Source organism: Capricornis sumatraensis, chromosome 8, assembly GCF_032405125.1.
Source record: "Capricornis sumatraensis isolate serow.1 chromosome 8, serow.2, whole genome shotgun sequence".
NCBI lineage: Eukaryota > Metazoa > Chordata > Mammalia > Artiodactyla > Bovidae > Capricornis > Capricornis sumatraensis.
Window position 1 is genome coordinate 79386986 of NC_091076.1, and position 27616 is coordinate 79414601.

The window sequence follows — 27616 nt, forward strand, 5'->3', positions numbered from 1 at the left end:
GCTCTCTCTGGGGAGTTAGAAAAGTACCCAATTATTTTTAACAAGAAAAAGCTCGAAGAATGCTTTTAAAAAGTGTTCTACTGGAAAACTGATCCAGAAACTCACATTAGCTCCTGGTGTAATAAAGTTAAGTGGGAATCTACTCATTTAAAGAAAAATTAAAACCAGAAATCAAGAAAAGTGCCGACTATTTGGCAAATGAATCCAAAAGCTCAAATCCTGGTTTAATCTTCCAAGCTGGGCTTGCAAACATAATAAAACATTTATACATATGAATTCTTTGTCAAAAGAGCTTAAAAACAACTCCCAGCTCTCCTGGGTTTCAGCTGACGCTCTCAAAAGACAGTGGCATTTCTCTCAAAAATAAAAGTTATTTCAGATTGTTTTTCTACTAATTCATGAACTCAGTTGTCCTTTTTGCAAATTAAGTCACCACTGCCCATGTTCATTCTCTTGGATATTGAGGCAAAAAGGAAAAGACTATAACAGAGAAGATGTAGGCACAGGTTGGCCAGGTAACTATGACCAAGTCCCTTTACCCCATGGGGGACCCGCTTCCTCATGTGTAAAAAGAATGGGCTCTATTTGTTAGGCTGGGGAATCTCAAACGTTTTCTTTCAAAGGCCGGAGAGTAAATATTTTTGGTTTTGTGAGCTATATGGACCATACTCAACTCTGCCATCTTCAGGTAATAACAAACAGCCTTAGGCAATAAGACAATAAGAGAGCACAGCTGTGTTCCAGTAAAACTTTAACAAAAAAAGCTGCAAGCTGTACAAGCCCTGTGGATTGCCTGTACAAGCCCTGTACAAGCTGTACAAGGGCTATAGGTTGCCAGCCACTGTGTCCAGTGATTTGGAAGGATCCCCCTAGAATGACTGTGGAGTAAAAGTCACTGGTCACAGAAAGACTAAACAATCAAGTCATCCAGGCAGGTCTGACAGTGGAGAGATGGGTAATGCTGCAGGAGCCTCCAGGTTGGGACTGACATGGAGCTCTTCCTCATATTTCCATTAACTGCCTTCTCTTACTGTGGTTAGACCTGACCATCCGCCGTGGGCTTAGCAGAAGCACCACTCCATGAGGGTGGAATGAAGCTTTCTGAGAGGCTGCTGGGGGACAGATGATACAACCCCAAAGTTGGGGGAAGGGGCGGAAATAGCTCTCCCAAGTGGAGAAGGATGGCCCACGGGGAACAGAAGCTCAGAAGGTGCACAGACAAAACCCTCTGCTCGCCTGTGGACTACTCAAAGGCAGGGCTCCTCTCTGCAAACCTTCCAGAGACATGAACATACCTGCTAAGCGACCAGTTCACTGTCAGTTCAATGTGAAAGCTAGCCAGCATCACATGGGGCATCTTCTTTTGCCTCTCTTCCCTTTCTCACCCATCCTCACCACTTTGGCCTTGAAAGTGAAAAGTGTTAGCTTAGCTGCTCAGTCATGTCTGACTCTGTGTGATCCCATGGTCTGTCCATGGAGTTCTCTGGGCAAGAATTCTGGAGCGGATAGCTATTCCCTTCTCCAGGGGATCTTCCCAACCCAGGGCTTGAACCCAGGTCTCCTGCATTGCACACAGATTCTTAACCATCTGAGCTACGAGGGAAGGCAGCATCACAGGGCATCTTCTTTTGCCTCCCTTCGCCTTCTCACCCATCCTCACCTTTGGGCTTATACCTCCTAAATAAGGTGTTAATACTTAATCCTTGCCTCAGGCTCCGCTTTCTAGAGAAACAGGGCTAAGGTGCCACCCGCCCAAAAGATCTTTTTCTTAGAAATGAAGGACAACAGAGGAGTGTAACTATCAGATTTAGAGTATACAGAAATAAGAGGTCAAATACTGACATACACTAACCAAAACTAATCTCGGCCTTCATTATGTGAATGTGTGCTAAGTCATTTCAGTTGTGTCCAGCTCTTTGTGACCCCTTGGACCACAGCCCACCAGGTTTCTCTGTCCATGGGATTTTCCTGGCAAGGATACTAGGGTGGGTTATCACGCCTTCCTCCAAGGGATCTTCCCGACTCAGGGACTGAACCTGCGTCTCCTGCCCTGCTCTCAGATTCTTTACTGCTGAGGCACTGGGGAAGCCCTTGGCCTTCGTTACTGGCTGGAAATACCCCTTCAAAATCCAAATGGTAAAACATATCCCACACAATATCTAAAAAGTCAGCATCTCTGCAAAAAGAAGACCTGAATACCTATGACTGTATCACTGTGAAGTGATTAAACATGCATATCTGGCCTTCCAATTATACACGGAACAAAACAACTTTCTGCTATATTTCTTGAAATGCAACTATCTGTTATGCAAATAAGAGGTCTCCCTTCACACTAGTTTAGATTCTTGAACAGGCTAGTTATTAACAAGTCAAAATCCAGAAATTAAACACAACCCTCATTTTTGGCAACTGAGTCAACTCTAGGTGGAATGGAGCACTTTCCAGAACAGCATAGCACGAACAGCTTCCTGATACCAAAATCCCCAGGGTTCCTGGGCCTGAGCACAGGACCACCCAGCTTGACAAAATGCTCTTGGGAGCCATAAACTGAGAAGAAGAGGGGAGATGGGGGCTTCCCTAAGTCTCACGCTCTGATGGTATTGCTGGGCTTGCTGGTGGTTTGGTCACTAAGTTGTGTCCAACTCTTGCAAACCCATGGACTGTAGCCTGCCAGGCTCCTCTGTCCATGGGACTTCCCAGGTAAGAACACTGGAATGGGCTGCCATGCCTTCCTCTAGGGGATCTTTCCAACCCAGGTATCAATCAACCTGGGTTTCCTGCATTGCAGGCAGATTCTTTACCAAACGAGCCAGCAGGGAAACCTAAGTTTAAGCTGAGTTTGTTTATATGAAAACAAGAGCATTAACTTACCCATCAAAAGTTAGCCATCTGTCCCAACACCATTTATTAAATAGTCTGTGCGTTCTCTAGGGATTTAAAATATCCCTCCACCATAAATCTGATCTATATTTCAGTCCGTCTTGACAATCTTTTCTGCTTTGCCTTTCATGACATTGCCTTTTCAAGGATGCCTCCCATCTCTAACAATTCTTTCCAAGCCCACTCTGTCCCTCCCTTCAGCATGGTTCTTCAGGGCTCTCTTTCTCCTGGAGGCTTGTCCTGGGAGGGAACTCCTGATGTCAGTTCTTTGCTGATGAAATGCAAATTCTGGGCTTCACCCATGCTTGTGCAGGTTGGTTCCAGAAAAACAAGGTCAGGCCAAGGGGCAATCAGGGGTGAAATCCATCCTGCTCTCTGCTCGCCATACTGTGTACCCACAAGACTCCCCAGAGTCGCATCTTTAGCCCCGATGACCCCTGAGTCATGACCCATCCATCCAACATGCGCTGGCCATCTCTCCCTGAATGTTCCCCGGGAACTGCACACTCAACAGGGCTTCAACATCTTTCTTCCAAGGCCATTCCTCTCTTGAATCCCCTGTTCTCACCACACGGCTCCAGCATATAAGGCAGAAAATGAACCTGTGAGTTCTACCTTCCTGGACCTGCCACATCCCGCCTGGCATATCCCACTTCCTCTTCTCCAGCCACAGCTGCTGCCGTAGAGCTGACCTCATTACTTCTCATCGAGTCTGCCAGGTCTCTGCTCGCTATACTCTGACCCCTCACTCTGCAGCACAAGCAAGCATTCCACAACATTCCGAGATGTCAAGCCAGCGCTCTGAATCCTTCCATCGCTTGCCATGCCCACAGGGCAAAGTCCCAACTCCTCCTCACCCAGAGGAGATCTTTAGTGAATCAGACTCTCAAGTCCCTCTCTCTCTGCTCCAACACACCAGCCTTCCCCTGGCTGACACCACAGCTAGGAACACCTAAGTCAAGTACTGTCGTCCTTTCAAAGACTGGTCTGATGCCCAGCTAAAGCTGGTGGCCCCCTTCAATGAGGCCCCAGATTTTCACGCTAACACCCGCAACATTTATTGGTTTCCGAGTTTCTCTGCCTTCAACAGACCTTCCATCTTTGAAGGCAAAGACGGCTTCTCTGATTTTGTATTTTGGATTTTGAAGGGGTATTTGGATTTTGAAGGGTATTTCCAGCCAGTAATGAAGGCCAAGGTCTTCCCCAGTGCCTCAAAAATGCTTTGTCAACATTTATTGGTTTCCGGGTTTCTCTGCCTTCATCAGACCTGCCATCTTTGAAGGCAAAGATGGCTGCTCTGATTTTGTATCCCCATAGCCCAGCACAGCACAGCAGCCAGCCCTGTGACAATTCCCAGGCAGAAAAATCCTAAATGGATTTGAAAGTAAGCAGATTAGGCAGAGCAAGGCAATACAAATGTAAATTGGGCTTTAAACTCCTTACATTTATATGTGGTGTAAAAACAGGGACAGCATGTCTATTGTACCCCAGCACCCCCTGGGAAAGAAGTGATTAGGGATTACAGGGACTAGGAGAGCTTGGAGCAAAGGAAGACAGACAGGAAGAAGAAGAGGGAAATGGCTCGTGGCGGCTGAGCACAGGGGCTCTGCTTCTGTGGCAGTGGTGCCTGGCTCTGGCCTGAGTAACATGCCAGCAGAGATCCAAGAGTTGGGGCAGAAATGTGGATGCAGCCGGTTTGGCCGTGAGGAGACACAAATGCCTCCAGGAGTCAGGGGATCAGATAAACGTTAGTGTGAGAAGACCGAGAGGCTGCTTTCAGTACCTTCCTGCAGAAAACGAGGTCAGATTCAAAACTTCACCAAGCAGTCCAGCAGCCAGACAAAACAGGGCTGAGGTCCCAGAGAGAATTAGAAAGACATCTGGTCTTCCCAGTCCCTTAAAACTAAAGAGCACAACTTTTAACATGACCCTGAGGGTCTGCACGATCCCTTCAAACATGGCTAATGTCATCATGCTTCCCATCTCAGCTGAAGGGTATCTCCTCCTCCAGGAAGCCTCCCCTGACTTCCCAGGGTCTCTTTGGGACGTGCTCTCAAAACACCACGGACTCCTCCTTCACAACCCTGCTCACAGTTGTAATCAAATATCGATTCATTTAAAATCTGCTTCTGGGAATTCCCTGGCAGTCCAGGGGACTCGGGGCTTTCACTGCCAGGGCCCAGGTTCAAGCCCCTAGTCGGGAAATTGAGATCCTTCAAGTTGCACAGCCAAAAAATAAAAATAAATTAAATAAAATCTGTTACTACTATAAGAAGATAAACATTTTGAGAGTCAAGGTTTTTTTTTTTTATTCTTATATCCCAGCATCCAACATTCTGCTTGGAACATATGTGAAGCCCAGTACATGCTTGTTGCATGAACGATTCAATCAACCACACAAATGAAAAATGAATTAAACAATGAATAAATAAAACTGGCATGTACATGGCAGGAGGTTTTCAGCATCCTTGGCCTCTACTCACTGGATGCCAGGATATACCCCAGTTGGAACAATCAAAATTCTTTCCAGACTTGCTCTCTGGGGGAACCAAATTGTCCCTATTGAAAGCCCCTGTTTTCCTGAATTGTTGAGTAGGTTAAATAAAATTACTTATGGCTAATTTAACACATTTTGACATGTAATATGTACATAATAAATGTAATTATTGGATTATTGCATGCATTTAGGAGAGAGTGGGGAGGGGTGAGCAGGGCAGGTCCTACTGGGAATGACAGAGAGCCCAGGGAGGTGTCACCAGCCAGTATGGCCTGTGGGCCAATATACGTTATGTCATCATACAGCTTGGGAACTCATTGGCTAAGATCAGTTTTTATATTTTTAAATGGTTGAAAAAAGAAGCCAATTTCATGACGTGCAAGCTATTGAAAATTCACATTTCAGGGTCTAAGTAAAGTTTTATCAGCACACAGCTGCCCCTGTGGGTTTACCATCATCTACGGCTGCTTTCCCATGACCGTGGTAGAGTTGAGTAGCTGTGACATTGACCCCATGGGCCTCAGAGCCTAAAATACCTACCACCTGGACTATCAGAGAAAAAGAGTTTGACCCCTGGTCTAGAATCTCTTGTGATCACTATCTTCCAGGACCCAGTGGCATGACATCTGGGCTTCAGAAAAAAGCTGTCTGCCCTGCCTGGTAAAATGGGACCTAGCCATCCCCCTAATAAAGAGAGGGCTAGTTGCATGAAGGAGAGCATGTGTCAGCAGTGGATTGTTTGTTACACGGTTGTTTTTTAAAAATGAACTGAGATTCTTAGAAAGCTACTTTTACCCCTCTGCTCCTTTGCAACAGGAGCTAATTCAGGACAAGGATGGAGCCAAATTCTTGATGATCTCAGGGTCATATGGTTCAATTTCTGTATTTTAAAGATGGGGAACTGCACATAAACACACCCTCCTCCGAAACTTCAAAGTCTGATAATCTGATAACAGTACAAAGCGGCTCACATGTTTATTTTGAGGAAGATTCTTTCTGATTAGAATGGTCAGAAGGAGTTCCACTTCCCTTTTTCTAGAAACCCTGGTTAAATCTTCAACTAGAACACCCTCTTGAGTGGAAGGCCATGTTGCCAGGAGATGTAAACAAACCAACCACCCCAAGTGGCAGTTTTCAGCTGCTTTCTCTGTTGCTCCCTTGAAACAGCAGCTGGCTCTTCTCTCACCAGGTCCTGACTGCGGGTTCATAAACCGTAAACCATATCCATGGTCCCATTAGGTGGGAGGAGGTGGCCGTAATCAGGTAGGCACAGATGAGGGAAGTGAGGTGTCAACAGGTGGATTCAGGTAAGATTTCACATTCTGCCTTGGCACTGATTCCCACCAAATCTAATTTTCTGGGTTTCCATCCTCTCTGTTTTTTTGTAGCAACTGCCCTGGGGTTAAGAGACAGAGCTGATGGCTGGCTCTGCTCTGCCTGCTCCAAGACGGCAACCTATACATCACTCTGCCCTCCTTGTTATATAGCTCCTCCTTCTATGACCCTTCCTGCAGGTCACTCTACAGCAATGAGCTGGGATCCTGGAGTCATTCTGAAGGCTCAGGATGCCCACAATTATTGGGACAAAGAGAAGTGATCTTGACTCAACTCAAAAATGCACATGGACCTCTCTTACTGGTTAGAATAAACCCATAAGTAGCCCCAGCCTTTCCCAAAGAACATCCTAAGAAACACCAGCAAGTGAGATATTTCAGGGAAGAGAGCCATGTTGTGATGAAATCACAGGAAAACCCCACTCTTGTAACCCGTCTGGGTATCAATCAGCACATTCCAAGCTCCCAGAAATCATGCAGTGGCTTAACCTGTTTAATTTGATTTAAACCAGCTGTGGACCACAGACCATTACAAGATCCCAGTTTGGAAAATACGGTCCCAGACCATGAGGTTGGGTTCCACAAAGATGCTGGGTTCCAAGGATGACCCCCAACCTTGAAGGACAGCCTTCCCCACCCTGGTTCGACCTCCTACCACCCAGTCCTGGGGGAAGGAAAAATCTGGCAGGCTCTGAGGAAGAGTTCGAAGGAAAGGTCTAAAGCCCAGGAAATGGAGGAGAGAGGTGCCCCTCCAGACGGACAGGACCCTGGGGGCTGCTGTAGGATGCTGCCCGGAGTAGGACTCACCATTGGTGGCCGTGTTGACATAGTAGCGCCGGCCCTGAGGGGACAAGTAGCTTTGCCAGCCCGGTGGAAGGACAACAGTCTGGCTTTCCTCTCCCGGCGGAGGGGGGACCATTCCAGGCTTCTGTGGAGGAGGAAAGAAAAGGTCACACACATGTGGCATTTTTGCAACTGTCTCTCAACAGGGAAGTGAGAGGCAGATGAAGTCTCCCTAAAATGGCTTGACGCTGGTTGGGGTGGGGGTGGTGTGGTGGCCTACAGGCCTCCCTGGGTGAGGTAACAGGCTACAGGTGTGATTATGGGGGTTGGTTGAGCACGAGGGGTGAGGAGCCCTTAGATTTTCAGAACCACCACAGAAGGGACAGCTCCCCCCAGAGGATGGCGGGTAGAGACGCTGCTCAATGAACATGGCTGGGGTTTCTCTCCTGGGCCCCTAGGAAACCACTCACAGGGATGCTGCACCTGCCTGAGGGGGTGCGGGGGGGTGGGTGTCACTGGAATCTGCCACTCTCCGGGACCACCAAATACAGCAGCGGACAAGGCCCAGGGACTGCTGTGGGAAACGACCAGAAGTCATTAACACATGTTTCGGCAGACTGAGATGTTAAAACCTTCCATAATAAGGCATAGAATCAACGAAGATCTAGCTGGTTTTTTCTAGTCAAATGTCTAAATGGCAAAGAGAACTGGGAAGCTGAGGTGAAACAGGCTTCTTCCTTTCCACAGTATGCACAGATGTGCGGTTTAATTCTTCTAACTAAGCATGACAGTACTTCTCTTTAAAAATAAATAAATAAATAAAAAGGTCAGAGAAAAAGTACACAACAGAAAAACAAGATAAAGACACAAAGGATAAACAGAGGTGATTTGTAGTGGTGGGATTATGAGGAATTTTTTATTCTTTTCTTTTGCTTATCGCTCGCATCTAAATTTTTGTTAATACACACACACAACAAAAAAGTTGTGACCTAAATAAAGAACATTGAAAAATAAGAAAAAAGGGTTCAAGCTAGCCTCTCAGACAATTGCTATTCATTGTGAAAAAAGTTGACTAAAATTAGAATTCCAGCCACACGAGGAGAGGTGCGGTGAATTTCTCAGCAAAGCTGGATCCTGTTCAGAAATATTAAAACTCATCAGCTTTTAAGTGCCCTCAGAATCCTCCGGCCATACCCAAAGAGGCAGGTTCTGGTCACTGATGACCACTGTTTGGGAAAATAAGAGATTGAAATTGAGCAGCAGAGACACTCATTTACCAGACTGCTCTCAGCTTCTCTGAAGCTGCAGAGCCTCATGCTTCTGCTTCCTGCGGTGCCCTGCACACCCTCAGTGGGATGGGATCAATCGTAGTTGCTCCTGGGACTTGGGGTAAACACAGCCTCCCTGTGTCCCTCCATGGAGTGGTGGTGTAATGTTTCATTACAAATGTTCACAGTTTAATTAAAAGCCTTCCCCTATGCCCTAATGGCTTCCGACTCCCACACCTGTTAACTCACAGCACCTCTGACTCTGTGTGGAAGACTGGCTTCTAGAAGAACTACCCAGGGCTGGACAGCAGCCAGGAGGCCTCCTCCTCAGCAGAAAATGTCCACTGAGCCCAAGCACACAGCTGTGCATGTCTACCTGGGTGTCCAGGCACTGCTTCAGCCCCTCCCAGATTGGAAAGTGGTCAAAACACGTGCAAACCCTATGATGAGTGTTGTGTTTTGTGGACATTTTGGCTGAGTGGAGGTGGGAGTGAAACAAGAGGAGAAAGGTCAGAGGGTTGGTTGAGGAGAGAAACGTTCTTTTGTTGGGGGGGGCCACACCCTAGAGCACGTGGGATCTTAGTTTCCTGACCAGGGATTGAACAAACTCCCGCTGCATTGAAAGCATGGAGTCTTGAAAACCGGACCACAAGGTAAGTCCCAAGAGAGAAACCTTCTAGAACCAGGTTGCTTCTGCTTGACCCCAGGTAACTTATAGAATCCATGAAGGAAAGGCCAGATTGAAGCTTGTCTAAATAACCTGGTAAAACAATGAGAGATTTTTAAGAGATATCAGAGATGGACGTCGTCAGAAATACATTGCAGAGGAGAGACGGACCCAGAAGCACAGTGAAAACCAGTCCTCTGGCCTCTGGCTCACCATCCTGACTCATCCTCTTAGCAGCCACGTGACCTGGGGAAATGACTCAACCAGCTGTCTGTTGCCACATCTGTGAAATGGAGGGTGATGATATTAGCCGGATTGTGGAAGACGCCATGGAAATTAATAACACACTAGCCACCAAGGACAGTACCTGTCACCAGCTGTGTTCAATAAATGGGGGTTCCCAGAGGAAAGGGGAGCCATTCGAGGCTGAGCAAGACCAAGCTTCACAGAGCCTCTGCCTCCTACGATGTGAAGTTCAGGAGCACGTACCTGGCCTCTGCCCCACCGTGACCGCAGATGGAATGTCACCATTCACCGTCACTTCCCTGAGGTTTCTATTTCTAGGACTGCTCAACTTAAAAGGCAAACACAGACCTGCAGGGGAGGCTGGTGGGTTAAGATGCTGACTCTCACACTGGTGAGACGACCTCTCCTGTGCTGGTGGGGTGAGTGAACTGAACCTTCCATGCCTCTGGGTCCCACCTGTGAAACAGCATCAGTGATGCCTATCCTGTCTCCACAGCTGTGTGGTGCTGTTCTCGTTAGAAGGACTAGTGAACTCCCCTAACTCTGTAGGGTCGTAAGAAGCCCGAGTTTCCATCTGAAGACACAGATGACCAAGGAGGGGCCATGACTGCTCTGAGGTCGCCCCTATCCAGGAGATGCAGGGCCCTCCAGAAGGTACCTGGGGAGGTCTCCCAGATGCTAAGCCCAGAAGGTAGGGGTGCTGAAAGAGGAGGGGGGGGCACCTGGGCCAAAATGGCAAAGACAGTCTCCACCTCCCCTGTAACACGGCCACGGGGCCCCGCTCTGCACGCCATCTGGCTGTGTTCTGCTTCCACCTCCCACCCACAAGGCAGCCACAGTCCCCTTGTTGTCTCCCTTCTTCCAGAGAGAAGTCCCTCCTGTTGGCTGATTTAAAGTAAGTCAGGAATCAAAGATGTGCGGACAACTGGGTGTATCAAGAGAACTGAAAACAGTGCTCAAACACAGACTTGCATACATGTTCACAGCAGCACCATCTACAATCGACGACGGGTAGAAACAACCCAAGTATCTGTCAACTGATGAACCGACCAACAAATACCCCCCGTTCATGGGGCTCTCCCGGCAAGAATATTGGAGTGGGCTGCCATTCCCTTCTCTAGGGGATCTTCCTGACCCAGGGATTGAACCTGGGTCTCCTGCACTGCAGGCAGATTCTTTACCATCTGAGCCACCAGGGAAGCCCATGTGTATCCATAAAAAGGAAGACTCGGTCATCCAAAGGGATCAAGGATTGACATACGTGACAGCACAGACGAGCCTTGACACGAGGCCATGTGGAATAAGCTAACCACCAAAGGCCACATACTGTACGATCCTGTGTAAATGAAACATCCAGAATAGAAAAATCCTTAGAGACAGAAAGCAGATGACTGGTTGCCAGGGGTTGCGGGGAGGGGAACACAGGTACAGGGACTCCTTTCTGGGCATGATGAGAATGTTCTGGAATAGACAGTGGTGATGGTTGCACAAAACCGAGAATGTATGTGTGTCACTGATGATAAATTTTATGTTAGGGGTATTTTTTCTTTTAATTGGAGCATACTTGCATTACAGCGTCGTGTTAGTTTCTGCTCTACACTGAAGTGAACCAGCTGTGTGTGTACATACATCTCCTCTCTCTGGGACCTCCCTCCATCCCAAGCCTACCCCTCTAAGTCATCACAGGGCACCCAGCTGAGCTCCCTGCGCTTTATTCAGGTGGTGCCAGTGGTAAAGAACCCGCCCGCCAAGGCAAGAGACACAGGTTTGATCCCTCGGTCAGGAAGATCCCCTGGAGGAGGGCATGGCGACCCATCCCAGTATTCTTGCCTGGAGAATGCCATGGACAGAGGAGCCTGGTGGGCTATGGTCCATAGGGTTGCAAAGAGTTGAACGCTCACACACAGGTACAGGTGTATTTTAACACACACACACACACACACACACACACAGAGTTGGCCTTGCCACCTGCAGGCCCTCATCTGAGTGGCCCAAACCACCATTATCTTATTGCTTGTGGTTGTGGAGGGCCAGGCCTCCTGGGAAAGCTGCCCCAGAGCAATCAAGAGGATTCAGCATGAGGAACTACCCAGTAATTAAGGTCTCTGCCAAACCTATACTTCTAATTAGTTTCCTTCCAACTTAAATCCTTCCCTTCCCTTCCCTAGTCCTGTGGCTTCTCCCCTTCCATTTCAGCAGCTCTTTCCCATGGGAATAGGAACTAGAAGCAGGGATGAAGGGTGAGGTTGGGGGCCACACCTACAATGAAGATGATCGGAAGAAGTGGGAATCAGGGGAGATGAAACCAGTTTCCTCCAACTCAGAAATTCTTAACCTCATGCACAGCACAGCTTTGTGGGAATCAGGAAATATTGCCTCTTCTCCAGACGGGCTGGCCCCGAGTGCAAGGCTGGGTTTGGCCTCCCTTGACCTCACCTCCTCCCAACCTGGGCCCCCTTGTTCAGTACAGAACCTGCTGAATTGTATATGACAGCCCATCCTCTGAGAATCTAAAGCAAATTCTGGCTCTTCTACCCCCCTCCACCCGCTTCAAATGGAGACATGTGTTCACCTACTCACTCACCCTATTTCCTAAGAACATGCAGAGGTTCCACACGACTTCAGAAGCCCAGTCTAGAAGGTCCTCAAGAAACATCTGAGCTCGGACCCCATTAGCAATCACCTATAAAGACTTCCACTGCTTACCAAATGTTTACCGTGCACCAAGGACTGGGCCAGGTGCCTCACACACTTATCTTTAATCATTACCACAAGCCTGCTGCAGAGATGCCATTTTCTTCCCCCATTTTAAAAGGAGGAATCCGAGACTCAGAGAGTTTAATATCTCACCCAAAGCTGCACAGCTAATTAACTGGTGAAACCAAACTTTAAAATACTAGCTTTTTTCGAGAGATTTCCATCCAGTTACTCAAATCCTGGCTACCCTCAGCCCATCTCTCCCCAGCTGTCTGTGATCAGCTCCGAATCTCCACCTGGACCACCTGACATCCCAGATCCCACCCAAGGAGGACGGCACCCCAGCCTGATCCTCCTGCCTGTCTCACGGTCTCCAAACGAACATATGCCTCCCCAGGAGACGAGCAGAAATATCACCACCCACGTGCAAGCAGTCACGTTCCCAGCCTGTGGGCTGACTTCCTTGTCTCCTTACTTAGAACAACACAACCGAAGAAAATTTTCCTCTTAGTAATGGCTACTGATTCCCCCTTGGGGTGGGAGGGGGAGAGGGGCAGAAGAGCAGGTGAACAGAGGGAAGTCACCCAGAGATTAAAAACAAATCCCTCCTACAGCAGTGTTTCTCAAAGTGTGGTCCCTAAGACACCCCATCCATCACCTGGGATGCCGGGGTCCTGACTTCAAATCAACCTTGAGCCTGGGAAGCTGCCTTTTAACATGTTATCCTTAAGTCTCATACTCAATGAACTCAGAAAAGAGGGTCTGCAGCTTTCCTGAGAGGGAGTGATGGAGAGAAACGATCACTTCTGAAATCAAAACTGGGAACAGAAAATTAACAATTTATAAAAAGACAGTGTTTGGCTTCCTGGCTATGTGTGAAGGAAAAGACTCCTAGCCCCTAGCCCAGACCCTTCAGAAAGACTATTTTAAGAGAGACCCAGTGTCCCTCTGCAGCCTCCAGGCAGTACAAACCCCAACACTCAGCTCCTGGTAGCCTCTTCAAGTTCAACCCGGGACTCCTCGCCCTTCAGGAGACTTGCGGGAGCACCTGGCTCTTACCTTCCACAGATGTGAGCAGATGGTCCTTGCTGGTGCTAACGGGTGGTCGTCAGACACTCGATTTCGCAGTCGGATCGGACGGGTTTAAGGTCCCCCCATTCCACGTCTTCTCACACCCCAAACCCAGAAGCAATAGAAGAGCTAAAGAAAGGCATATCCAGGAGCCCCCACACCCCACCCCCCCACACACCCAGAGCTATATATAACAGCGCTGAAGTTGTCAGCCTAACGAGCCACTTTCTGGCAGACCCGTTGCCATGGCAATGACTGCTAATGAGCCCAGGGCTGTGATTGGCACTGCCTGAAGGCTTCTCCACAAAGAACTCTCTAGCAAGTTCTCCTTTCTCAACCACATGGCCAGCTGGGACACCTGGGGGCAGCCAAGATGTGGCCGGGGTGCCTGGGAGCCATAAGTCCCAGGGAACCACTTTGTTACAGGTGCGCCCAGAGCAGTCCTGAACCCAATGGTCCGGAGCAGCCTCTACTGTCACTCAACATGGGCCAACCAATTAGAGACAGGGCTGCAAAGGAGCCACCAAGAAGACCAAGACCTGGTCGGGCCAGAGATGGAGAGTCAAGTCCAACCCACGCTTTCTGCTGACATGTGTTCAGAGTGGAGAGAGCCCCACACAAAGCTGGGAACGGCTACCCAAGGAAAGAGCATCTTTGGCTACAGGTTAAGAAACCAGGCATGAAGTGAGGCCCCGCCTTCCACATTGATGCCACCGGCCTGTGTCTACGAGAATTCTGGGCACCTTGCCTCTATCTCACAGGTGAAAGTATTGTTCTCTCTGGCTCTGGCAGCCTTTCTATCCATGGAGAGCAACTCACAGACACTAACTGGGGAGGAAAGGGGGACCCATGACAACAGCACAGGGCATTCTGGGAAGTGTAGTCCTCACAGTACTTTTATAGGCTGGTGGGAAGAGAATGGATGTTGACAGCATGTTCGTGGTCTTCCAGTGGGTCTTCTAGGGGTCAGAGATTTGGAGACCTGGCCAGAGTGAAGGGGAGGAGTCGTAAGAGGCAGAAGAGGTGGTGGAGAAGGAGGAGGCAGAGGAGAAGCAGGTGGAAGCAGAAGAGAGGCCACACAAGAAAGAAACATTCCGGAAGGCAAGGCCTTGTCCATCTTGTTCTTACCTTTACTCTAAACTCAGTATTCAGAATATTGGATGGATGGATGGACGGATAAATGAATGGAAACTGGGAACTGTAACAGAAACTAGGCTTCAAACAGATTTGAGAGGCTTTCTCACCAAACAAGTAGACAGAGAACAGCAGTCCAAGCAATGTATGTGCCAGTGGTAAAGAATCCGCCTGCCAACGCAGGAGATGCAAGAGATCTGGGTTCGAATCCTGAGTTGGGAAGATCCTCTAGAAAAAACAAATGCCAACCCACTCCAGAGGAGCCTGGCAGGCTATAGTCCATGGGGTCACAAAGACTGGGACATGACTGAGCACGCACATGCATGCATGCACACACACGTGCACACGTACACTCACACACCAGTGAACACATCCCAGCTCTTCATGGATCTGACTGAACAGACTGTTCAAGTACAGGGAGGTGGGGAGACGAGATAATACAGTGTTTTTTCAAGTGTAGGAAATAAACTGAGGAACAGCATCCGGAAGCCTCAGGAGCAGCACAAATTTCTACTCATGAGCTCATCTCATCTCCAGAAGAAAAATTCCAGGAAACCACTGAGTGACCGCAAAGGAGGACAGAAACGTACAGCATTTATGCTACAAAAGTCATAAGGAGAGAACAAACTAATGAAGAAAAGGCAAATTTGTTTAAAAAAGTGATATAAAAAAGGGACAGAATGTGCTCAGAACAGTACGGAAACTTAAAAGATAGTGACAGAAGGAACAGCCACACTGGTTGCAACAGAATATAAAATCAGTATTGAAAAAAGGAAAAAAAAAAAAGAATCAGTTATGGACAAAACAAACTGAAGATTTTTTCCCCCCCGGAATGCAAAAGGAAATGGGAAAACATGAAAACGGAATCAACAGAAGAGCAGGCCAAGGTGCCAGGTATTCCCGAAGAAACGAGAACAAAAGCCAAAACAGAAAAGAAACTATAAACCAAGATTTTTGGGGCGGGGGGAGCTTTCCTCAGCTCAAAGAAGACACACAGGAAGGCCCTGTACTGCTCCAGGCAAAATGGGATTTCAAAGCCCAACAGCAAGCCGACACCCTCTAACAACACATTGACACAGCAACGAAAGGATAAAGCGCTACAGCCCTTTAAGTGGGAGGAGGAGGAGGGTGTCTCCAGGAAAGCAGCATAAATAAAGGCCCTCAGCTCCTCTGTGACCACGATTCCAAAGACACCTCTGGATTGTTATGTAGAAAATGCTGAGACCATTCTATGCGGCCACTGTGTCACATGTCTTTCATGAATGAAATCGCTCAAAATACACTGCTCTCAGTAAGGGCTCAGGATATTTACCAATCAAGTGCTTAAAAGATGCACTCCAACTCCTTGTGTGCATCAGCTACCTTCCACAATCCCCCCCAGCTGAAGCCACCACTGTTCTCCATCCACGATGACGCTAAAGGTAGCCTCACACCGTGGGTGAGACTGGTACCCACTCTGAGAAGTGAACATCAGTGCCACGGGGGCTCTCTCCCAGCACCCACAAAGCTGCCAGCCCTGGGCCCGGAGGCTGAACTACTTTGAGCATTGCAGACATGTCTGGCTCCTGAAGACTCAGTGAGGGTCCCGGGAACTCTGAATATCCATCAGCAAGCCCCCACCCCACCCGCCACCCAGTGCCTCCCTGGGGGCCCATCAATTCACTGGGCATGTTTCTTAGGACTGAATAGGCAGAGGACAGAGAACAATCAACTCTGTATTTTCTGACCCTGAAAAGGAAGGGAGTGATCTGGTGAACCAGGAATTTTGATGAACACAATTACAATGTAGCCCATGCAAGGGTACAGGAAGTCAACTCTCACAGGAAAACTTGCTCAGCTGGAAACCATGGGGTCTCCAGCGAGGCAAGGATGGATGAAAAGCTTTGCAAGCAATACCACAAATTATGAGAATGAATTGGATGAATGAAGCCTCTAGGTTCAGAGGCCACTTCATGGCCTTGCAGTGTCCGGGGGCCAAGCAGTAGAGCGTAAGAAGGAACGGATAGGGTTGGAAGTGGCTTCTGTACCAGCCCTGCATATATTCTTACACGAGCCCTACTTCACCGACCCTGGAGGAAAGACATTTTGTTATTGTTGCCCCTTCCATACAGATATAAACCAGAAGAGTCAATTAACAGGGTTTTAGAGAAGACACTGCAAGAGATGGGGAATTCTCAGTGGCTGGTATTTTTCCTGGGGCACCATCCAGCATGGCTGGGATTTGAGAGGGGCTCACTCCTCAGAGTCTCCTGGGAGAATCTCTACATTGACTGAACAGCATCAACGTGCCACTGAATATTACAATCCCTCTTGCTGCTTACAGATGAGTTTGGGAGCAGGAAACCAGAGTCCTCCTGGCCATGCTGAGGGCCACGTGGTAGCGGGGGAGGGGTGGGGGTTCCTGTGGGTGTTCCTGAAATATGGAGAACGCTCCAGGAGTAAGACAGAAGCCAGAGCTGTATCCCCACCTCGGAGTCTGGAAAGGCTTGGGGAACCCCGGAGAAAGCCCCTAAGGCCTGTCCCGTGTCTCAGGTGTGTCTCATCCTGATGTTTCCGCGCTCTAAAGGGCAAGGTGGTGAGCTCCTGGCAGCTGGTTCCAACTTCTGAGCAGGAAAAACCCAAGTGATTCTGCTCTCCAGCTTGTGATTCACAGAGACATTTTATTCAAACTCAGCTTCCTGATGGGCTGTTGAGAATGTCGGCTCCCTTCCTCCCACCCCTCCCCTGACAGATTAAAAATAGCAGGGGCTGTTCTGACATCCTACCTCCACTTTGGGAGCATCAGCAGAAAACACAGGGGTCCAGGCTTAGAGAGGCTGCGTTCCCAGGCAACGAGCTGTAATTCACGTGGTCCCCTTTGCCTCCCTGGACTTCTGTCTCTTCATCTGTGAAACCAGGGGTTATGAACCCTCAAACACTGGGGTTCTACACCCCAAGGAGCATCTTTCATAACAGAGCCCAAAACTACCATGAGGGAAATCTCAAGGCATTTAAATGACTGGCGTGAACTTGCAAAAGCCTCCACCACATAAACAAGAGAGATGGCAGAAACCGCCTGATGAGGAACATAAATGTTCATGAAATTGCCCCCCCAAACCTTTTTATGCACAATTTCCCCCCAAACTCCTCTAGGCTCCAGAGGCAGAGATCTGAAACTCCTTTGATCTAGAACTACTGTTTCATTCTTGCAGACTAGGGATTGGTGGGAAAGAGAACAGTGAAGTGACTAACAGCAATTGGAAATCATTAAATTTATGTCTGGGACGTCCATGGTGGTCCAGCGGTTAAGACTTCACCTTCCAATGCAGGGAGTATGGGTTTGATGCCGGATTGGAAAGTTAAGATCCCAAATGCCTCATGGTGGGGCGGGGGGGGGGGGGGGGGGTGGAAATCAACAACACAAAACAGAAGCAATATTGTAACAAGTTCAATAAAGACTTTTAAAATCATCCACATAAAAAAAAAAATTCTTTAAAATAAAAATCTATGCCCAAAACTTCCCAAGGGACTCAGTGGTAAAGAATCTTCCTGCCTAGCAGGAGACACAAGAGATGTTAGTTTGATCCCTGGGTGGGGAAGATTCCCTGGAGAAGGAAATGGCAACCCACCCCAATATTCCTGCCTGGGAAATCCCACAGACAGAGGAGCCTGGTGGGCTGCAGTCCACCGGGTCGCAAAGAGTCAGACACAACTTAGTGACTGAACAGTAGTGGTTGGATAACTGAACTGTGGGCAATATACCTGAAACCTCTATGGGGAGACTGAACACTGAAGTCTCCTTTTTCTGCCACAGGTCACCGTTCCAGCCTCTTCATGGCTGTAATGTCTCTATGTTTCAGAGGAAGCAGTTGGGGTAAAGTTTAACACTTCCCTTAGATGAGATGGTTGGACAGCATCATCAACTCAATGGACATGACTTTGAGCAAACTCTGGGACACAGTGGAGGAGAGGGAAGTGTGGCTGCAATCCATGGGGTTGCGAAGAGTTGGACACAACTTAGGGACTGAACAACATCGTTGTAAAGGATCTCAAAATGCATACTAGAAGAAGATCCAGTGGGGAAAAGGCCAAAAAAAGAAAAAAAAGCATCCCAGATTTTCTATACTACTTTATAATGACATCAATTATCCCATTCTAGAAGGTACTTTTGCAGGACATTTGAGGCTCATCCACAAGCAACACCCTCCCTAGGGAGCTCCTAGTAGGGTGAAGGCCCTTCTAGATGATTCCAAGTCTAATTTCCCTTTGCAAAGTAAAAAGCCTGGGAAAAAGAGAATTTTGCCAACACTTGGTACTGGAAAGGGAAAAAGTAAGAAAAAGAAATACAGCCTTCTTTCAGTATTAAGGTGCAAAACCCCAAAATACTTTATGCCATTCCTGGCACTCTTATAAGTTGTTATGACTCTGAAGAAAACTCCATAATCAAGTTTCCCAAGCATTCTGTTCTGTTCAAAATGTATTTTAGAAGCTCAGAAGTCAGTCAGGGAGTTGAAAGTCGCTAGTCCGGGCAGTCAGAGGCTTGGGAACCTCATGGAAAGCAGCCTGCCTGCCAGAAAAGGAGCTTCAAAGACAGGTGACACAGTTGTTGCCCGCAGCTGCTCCGGGGACAAAAGCAGGCTTCCTCTGGGAAAGCTGGTACTGTCTGAAAGGGAGGCAGAGTAGAGCTCACCAGGGAACAAAGGTGAGGGTCTCTGATGCTCTGTCTGTGGCCGAGATCCAGATGATCCAGCTTCGTGGATTCTGCTCTCAGGACCACAGGGACCACAAGGAACCTGGGGTGACCAGTCTTCTCCCCGTAAGGACGAATTCCAGTTACTGTGCAGTGCCAACGACGTGTGCGCCCAAGGATTCCAATCAAAGACTTCCAACTCTGTGAACTTGTTCCCGGTGATTCCTAATGGGCTCAGAACCATGAGCACCAGAGGGAGATTAAGGCTAAGAGGGGTTGGAACTGTTACTGTGAGTCAGGAGGGGTGTGATTCCAACCAACCCAAGTCAGCTGCCATTTTTGGAGCTCAGCTCCTGGTGCCTATGAAACTAGACAAGTGGGACATCCAAGGACATGGCCGTTGAGGTTTGGGGTCTACCACCGCTCTTGGGGCATCGTGAACAGAATACGGACCCAGCATGGCCCCTGTCTCGCTGTGAGATCTTGAGCAACATACTTCATCTCTGCTGGTATGGAATTTCCTCATTTCAAGAATACGGAAGTTGGACAAGATGGTGTCCAGGGTTGAGTTTGTTTCTGCTTAAAATATACAGCCTGATCCTCAACGATCCTAGATGTTAGTATAACTCTTTGAGGGATGTGCCATATTTGTAGGAGGGAAAAAAGTCATGTTCAAGGGTAGACATGGGATTCAGAGGTATGGGACAGCCTGGAATGCTGCCTTAACCTCAAACACCTGCACTTCTGCCTCACTGCCTCGGAGTTCAGTGATTCTGCCTCTCACTATGGGACATTCTAGTGAGTTATGTCCTGATGGCCCATGTCCGCCCCTTCCCTGTCACTCCTACAGCTCTCTGTTTTGCCTAAAACCAGACATCCAGCTGGTGTTCTGAGATTCTAGATATCTGAAGTTAGAATTTGCCCCATAACCAAGGCAGGCTCTGGAGAAACTGTTCTGAACCTGCCGGCAGACAGTGGCCTCTGCTCACCACTCACTCTGTAACCTGCCAATGGCTGGTGCCCCACACACCTCGTTCTCTTGCCAAGAGCTTTACCGGGCTCTTCTCCGCTCCCTGAATGCCCCTCAGTGTTCATCTCCTTGCTAATCCCTTCTTCCCTGTAAACCTCCCTGCTGCCACCCACAGCCATGGCCAGACACGCCCAGTGCTCTGCAGCCAGGTCCTGAGCGACAGTAACTGTCGGCCTTGGACGGATAGTGTCTGGGTTCTTTACAACGGTCCTTCTCCAAGTGTGGTCCCTCAGCCAGCAGCTGGGGAGTCCTCTGCGAGCTGGTTAGAAACACAGGGTCCTGGGCCCCACCCTAGAGCCAGGCTCTCCACTGCAAAGGTCCTGGTGTAATTCAGATGCACTTTTGAAAGCAGGTCTCATGACCAGTCAGAGGCTAAAAAGCATCAACTCTCCTCCTCCTTACAGGTGCAGGACCCTATCAGAAGTCATGCCAAAATCAGAGATGCTGGTTCTGACCCAGCCAGGGGGGTAGAAAGTACTGGAACATCCATCGTCTGTAGGGCGGTCACTGCTGCCACCACCAAGCTGGACAGAAGCAACGAGCCCAACCTGGAACCCTAGTGTCAATACTGGATTAACTGGGCAGACACCCAACTACCTTCTGGGGACATGTGTCCTTTAATGGACTTTTATTGCCCACTGTCCCAGCTGGAACTGGGTCATGCAGTAGGGGGTTGGGAGGTGGGCAGAAACCAGGATGTGGGAGAAGTTAGGCAATGGAGGCAAGACCTGAACTCTAATCCCCATCGTAGAGAAACTCACGTCACCACACTGCTTCTCCATCACACTGAACTGCCTTCCCAGGTAGCAAGATGGAGGCAAGACTCCCTTTCCCCCCACAAACATTCCCTTTTCCGTCTTTTCCCCCTCCTTCCCTGCTTTCTCAAACATCAGCCCATACCTTCCCTCCCCCCCATCACTCTGGCCTCAGACCCATGAAAGGTGCCCCTGACACTCCAGACTTTGTAAACTCAGCATTTGGGAGCCTATATCTCAGAGAGTTCTCAGAACTGCCTCTCTGCAATGACGAACTCATCCCAGAAACAAGCAGAGAAAAGCCAGCTGCCCACACGTCGGCAGGTGAGCAAGATCGAGTCTTACCATAGGAGGTGAGCTCATCTTCTCTGGGGGCTGCAAACTCAGGATCCTGTGTGAGGTCTCCGGGCTGCCAGCTTCCTCACCATGGGCCCCCTGTGCGGGAAATGAGGCCCAGGCGGGCAGCTACCCCAGGTCAGGGCTCCGAGCAGCCCGGAGGATGTTCCTGTGGCTTTTCACACCACTGTTCTTTCACAAAGAACCCACTACATTGCACAGTTCCTTCCAAATCTGCTCCAGCTCTTGTGAGGAAATCAACGATGCATTCTGGACTTTCCAGATGCAAAGGGTCTGGAGGCTTGCTTGCTTTCTTTTTTTTGCACTCTCTCTTTTTCCCCTTTCTCAGCTAAAAAAAAGTTGGCTGAGGTCAGGACACACAATGGCCAAGCCTGTGTCACTGACCAGTTGCCTCCCACCCCCAGGCCTGTGGACAAGAGCTCCTTTGTCCACTGTATTTTAGGCGGGACTCCCTGGGTCTGCCCAGGCCCTGCAAGGGAATGTTCCGCCAACTTCTTCCCAAACCGAAGTCACGGCTCTGGCCCCGGCTCCGGCCCCAGCTGTGCAAACCCAAGGCCAGATAAAAACCAACGTAAAAAGGATGGAGAATGCCCTCCCAAAGAACCATCGTATTACACCCGTCCAGGGCTGAAAAGCTGAAGCTCCTGGAGAAACAAGACAAGGGTTCTCTGCCTTCACTCTGCCCTCGTCACTCCCAAACCTGGACAGATAGATAGAGGATAAAAGAGGAGGCGATGCCAGGCATCTCAGACGAAAACAGGCTGGGGACCACAGATCTGTTGGTTTCATGTGAAGAAAGGACTGGACTCCGAGAGCAACACTGTCTCCAACAATGACATGAGTTTGGCAAGGACTTGGCACCTTGGTGAATCTATCCTGTCACTCCGCTTACAAAGCTTTTTGGAACAGATGAAGGTTTAGCACTTACAAGCGCCCTGCCTTTCTGGGTTCGCTTTCAGATGCAAATCTTAGGGATTTCAGACACTGATTCTTGACATCGAAATAAATATGGTTTTCTGGAGGGACCAAGGTCCCAAGGACTGGGTCAGTTCAGTTCAGCTCAGTCGTGTCCGACTCTTTGCGACCCCATGAATTGCAGCATGCCAGGCCTCCCTGTCCATCACCAACTCCTGGAGTTCACCCAAACTCACGTGCATCGAGTCGGTGATGCCATCCAGCCATCTCATCCTCTGTCATCCCCTCTCCTCCTGCCCCCAATCCCTACTAACCTAGATAGCATATTAAAATGCAGAGATATTACTTTGCCAAGAAAGGTCCGTCTAGTCAAGTCTATGGTATTTCCAGTGGTCATGTATGGGTGTGAGAGTTGGACTGTGAAGAAAGCTGAGTGCTGAAGAATTGATGCTTTTGAACTGTGGTGTTGGAGAAGACTCTTGAGAGTCCTTTGGACTGCAAGGAGAACCAACCAGTCCATGCTAAAAGAGACCAGTCCTGGGTATTCATTGGAGGGACTAATGCTGAGGCTGAAACTCCAATACTTTGGCCACCTCATGCAAAGAGTTGACTCTTTGGAAAAAAAGGACTGGGTGGTTTCCTATAAATCATCACTTCTCTCAAACACATGAATGAAGTGTCTAAGTAGGTTTCAATGCCAGCCCTTGGTTGGGGCTGGGACATCAGTTCTATTGACTAGGGACACAGTCTGATCAAGGTCATGTCTTTTCTGGTTCACTGCTTACTAGCTGTGACACACAGGGCAAGACCTCTAAGCTTTGGTTCCTTCAACTGTAAAAGAGAAAGAGAACCTCTCCCAAAAGGTTGTTGTGAGGATTAAAAGGGGGAGAGAATCCATGTAAATACTTAGCACAGTAGCAGGGCAGATGTGAGTTATTACTGTTGATGCTGTTATCATCAGCAGGGGCTGAAGGAGTCAGCACTGCAGCTTCCCTGGACACAAAAAAGTTTAGACTCAACAACAAAAAACAAACAACCCGAATTTACAAGGATATTTCTCTAAAGAAGATACACAAATGGCCAATAAGTGAGTGAAACAACATTCATGTCTCTAGTCATTAGGGAAACCGGGAAATGCAAATTCAAACCACAATGAGATAACACTCATTGGGCTTCCCTGGTGGCTCAGATGGTAAAGAATCTGGCTGCAATGTGGGAGACCTGGGTTCAATCCCTGGGACAGGAAGATTCCCCCGGAGAAGGAAATGGCAACCCACTCCAGTATTCTTGCCTGGGGCATCCCCTAGACAGAGGAGCCTGGCGGGCTACAGTCCACAGGGTCACAAAGAGTCGGACACGACTGAGCACATGGCATGCACGCAGTTAATACATAGGCTTATATCTACATTTGTGAAATGGTCCCAAACCAGCCACTGAAAGATGTGAGCACATATCCAGAGGTGAGGGTCCTCCCCTGGCTGCTGGATTATCTCCTTTCTGTGGCTGGAAGGGAAGACCAGGCGCAAACCCACACCTTGAGCTGTGGGACCAGCGAGGCCCTGGAATACAAAGCAAGGTCCTTCCCTGCTCCTGGAAATGGGCTCCCACCCAGGAGAAGATGAGAGGAAACTTCATTTGCACCTAGACAGCCAAGACCCTTACCTTCAAGCCCTCTGGGGTTGATTTTTTAAAAGACATGTATTTATTTATTTGGCTGGGCTTCCCTGGTGGCTCAGATGGTAAAGAATCTGCCTGCAATGCGGGAGACCTGGGTTCATCCCTGGGATGGGAAGATCCCCTGGAGGAAGGCATGGCAACCCCCTCCAGCATGCCAGGACTCAGTTGCGGCATTCAGGATCTTCGAACTTCATTGCAGTATGCAGGATCTTTACTTGCAGCATGCAAACTCCTCACTGCAGCATGTGGGATCTAGTTCTCTGATAAGGGATTGAACCTGGGCCCCCTACATTAGAAGGTGGATTCTTAGCCATTGGACCACCAGGGAAGTGACAGCACTCTGGTTTTTCTGGAATTAAAATGTCAATGGAAGTTTTTACAGCCCATGACTTCCTGTTTTTATAACAGCAAAGAGGGGACCCTTTTCAGGCCATTCAGCCCCCATGCGGCTCTGACCTTGCACCACAAAGACGAGCTGATACAACCACAGACAATAATGCCTTGACGTAAGCAACACAGAAATCACCATCATGGCGGTTCTCCAGCCAGAGGCAAGGGCCCCTTCTGGACCATTATAATCCAGGAGGTTGATCTGCTCTGACCTGAATTAGATAGAGCAGAAATAAAAGTTCTGCAGAGATTTTGGTCTTTAGGATTCACCCAAGTTAACATTTACTCATATACACATTCTAATAGGTTTCCTCTTTGGGGTTATCCTAGCATTCAATCCAGAAGTCATATCTCTTTTGCTTTACGAATAGTCCTCTACCATTACAGTTGGCTGTGAAAGAGCACAAATTCTTCATTTCCTTCTGGTCCCTGAAAATAAATATGTCTCTACCGATGGAGCCCCATGATCCAAAAGCAAAAGGACCCACAATCATTTCCACCAAGCTTTATTTTCCCCAAGTTGAATGGAGTTAGATGCAACCAACCCTCCTGTACTTATTATTTTTTTCAGTCAAGTTGAACTCTGTCAACCAAAATAGGCCACATTTGCTGAGGGACCCTGTTGGACAAAGTGTGTTGTCTTGTAATGATAATTAATAAGAAAGAACATCTGGGGATGGTGATGACTCACTTTTTCTAAACGCTTCAAAGTGATGAAGGGAGAAATTATTCACCAGCCTGTGGAGTCTCTATAGTACAGGGTCTCAAAGACACCCCTGCACCCCATATGCAGCCCCTTGGCTTCCTTCTCCAGGGGATCTTCCCGACCCAGGGATCGAACCTGGGTCTCCTGCATTACAGGCAGATGCTTTACCATCTGAGCCACCAGGGAAGAATGCACCTGATCCATCAAGCAACTTATAACTAATCAAGCTCATAAGTAATCAAGTTACTAATGACCACTTCCTGAATGCTGTGGATGACGCACGCAAGTATTACATGTAGGACCTGACTTCTAAAAATTTGGAAGGTAATAAGCCACAGACAAACACAAGTGTTAAAGAAAAAAGAGAAGAACCATACAGAGGAGTCTGTAAGGAGCACCAACTGATAAGTTGGCGGACAACAGGATCTTTCAGAATCCAGAGGAGGGCAGAGCACTTTCATCTGGGAGGCGGAGGGGCGGCTCCTCAGAAGATACAGAATTTGCTGGACAGCAGCGATGAAAAGAAGGGCTTGACTGGAGCAGGAAGACACTAAGTAAGAAGTAGAATAAGCTTCGGTAACTGATGAGACGTCACGGGAAGGAGAAATAGTAAAAGTTGACTCCAAAGGGAGCAAGGGAAGCTAGAACCAGTCGCCCAGTGATCCAGCCATTAAGAGCCATTTGGGGGGTTGTGGTGGAGTCTGTTGTTGACACGTCCAAGTTCAAAGTGATCACTTGGTCCAGCACATGGAACTGGAGCACCTGCATGGAGACGACGGTGAAATCCTATAGGTCAGGGATCCCCAACCTCCAGGATCTAAAGCCTGATGATTTGAGGTAGAGCCAATGTAATAATAACAGAAGTGAAGTGTGAAATAAACGTAATGCACTTGAATCCTCCCCAAACCACTCCTTACTCAAGTCTGTGGAAAAATTGTCTTCCAGGAAACTCTGTGCCAAAAAGACTGGGCACTGCTGCTCCAGGTCAATGCTGAGTTCATGCAGAAAGGATGCACAGGGGAACCTACTGGGGTGGGAGGAGGGGGTATCACATTCAAGTCGCAGGAGAATGCATCCATCCCACCTCCATGCCCTCCATCGCCATGGGCCTCTCTCGGGACTCTTAGAGGCAAAGAAAAAACCCCAGGTCTTAATCTGTTCCCCCTCCAAACCGGCCCAATGCCTCACATGCAGGGGCTACATGACGGGGAATGGATGGATGCAGGTTCTGAGAGTCAGAGTCACAGGAAGTGATGTGGAGGGGATCTTAAGGAGAAATGTGGAGTTAAGTGTCCACGTGAGATAATGAAAAAAGCGCTTGCTGACTACAGAGAGGCTATTTCCCCTGCTAATCTCAGAAAGAGGAATATGGAAGTAAGGTGGGTATAGAAATCTGAACACGGGCAGACAAGGTGTCAGTGAGCCTGAGGATGAACAGCGAAGCGAGGGAACATTCAGAGAGAAGTTCCTCAGAAGAAAGCAAAGAGGACGTGGCTGAATGTAGAGAGTGGCCAGCCCAGCCTACCTGGCCACACAATGTCTCCTGTGAAGTGATTGGCAGCCAGTTCCTTGCATTCAACATGGTGGGGTCCAAGGCCCCTCCTAAGGGAGATGTGACCCCATCATAAAGGAGTCCCCAGATCAGGTGGACATAATCAGAAATGGCACCTGGTTTGTCTAAAAGGCCTCCTAACAGATCCAGTTTAGACCTATGGGATCCCCCACCTAGCATCTCCCAGACCTCAGTCACTCACATTCTGCTATCAAATCTTTTCCATCATCATGCATCAGCTACACTATGATTTACTTAATTGGTAGGTGGTGGTGTTTTGGCTGCAGAGTCTTCATTGCGGCACGCAGGCTTCTCTTATTGTGGAGGATGGGCTCTAGATCGTGTGGGCTCAGTCGTTGCAGCAAGTGGGATCTTAGTTCCCCTGACCAAGAATCAAACCCTGGTCCCCTGCACTGGAAGGTGGATTCTTAGACACTGGACCGCCAAGGAAGTCCCTCCTTAATTGCTTTTTTACAGACTTACGTGGAACCTGAATTTAGCTTGGCCCAAAGCAATAATATCTAAAAACCATGGATTTGATTGGGTTTGGATTCCTTTTTATATTACACAGTGAAATCAGTGGAACTTAAAAACTTAATGATCATCATCTAAGATCATTTTGTATATCCTTAGTTGTAAACTCAGCCCAGTTGGAGAAACATACTCTCAGGCTATGTGTAAAACTAGTACGCAGCATCCAGGCAGTGGTTTAGGTGGTTCTTTTCTGAATCCCAGAAAACCAAACTGGAATTCTTTAGTGACCACAGAACCACAACTGCAGGAATGAGGGCCTGGTGTGGGCCTGAATCACCACAGGGAGCACCAAGAGGACAGTAGAGGAATGCAGGGGACTTCCCGTGGGAAGGGGCATTGGCAGGAGCCCCGTGAACACTTCTGTCAACCTTGGGCTAAAGCGGCAATAAGAGGAAAAGATAAAACCCACCCAAGCTACGAAAAATCCAAAAATAGTGGCAATCAGAATCCAAGG

At 48.5% G+C, this 27616-nt stretch overlaps 1 protein-coding gene and 1 non-coding gene across 2 annotated transcripts in view; both read right to left on the bottom strand.

Moving 5' to 3' along the window:
* The window catches only part of GAS7 (growth arrest specific 7), a 196846-nt gene that overhangs the window by 68883 nt on the left and 100347 nt on the right, over positions 1–27616 (bottom strand). Inside the window, exon 2 of the mRNA XM_068978582.1 lies at positions 7519–7639. Coding sequence (XP_068834683.1) covers positions 7519–7639 — 121 coding nt within the window. The remainder of the gene's footprint in view (positions 1–7518; positions 7640–27616) is intronic.
* On the bottom strand, positions 25191–25262 carry TRNAY-GUA (transfer RNA tyrosine (anticodon GUA)). The gene has a single exon. It is a non-coding gene; the product is annotated as a tRNA-Tyr (tRNA).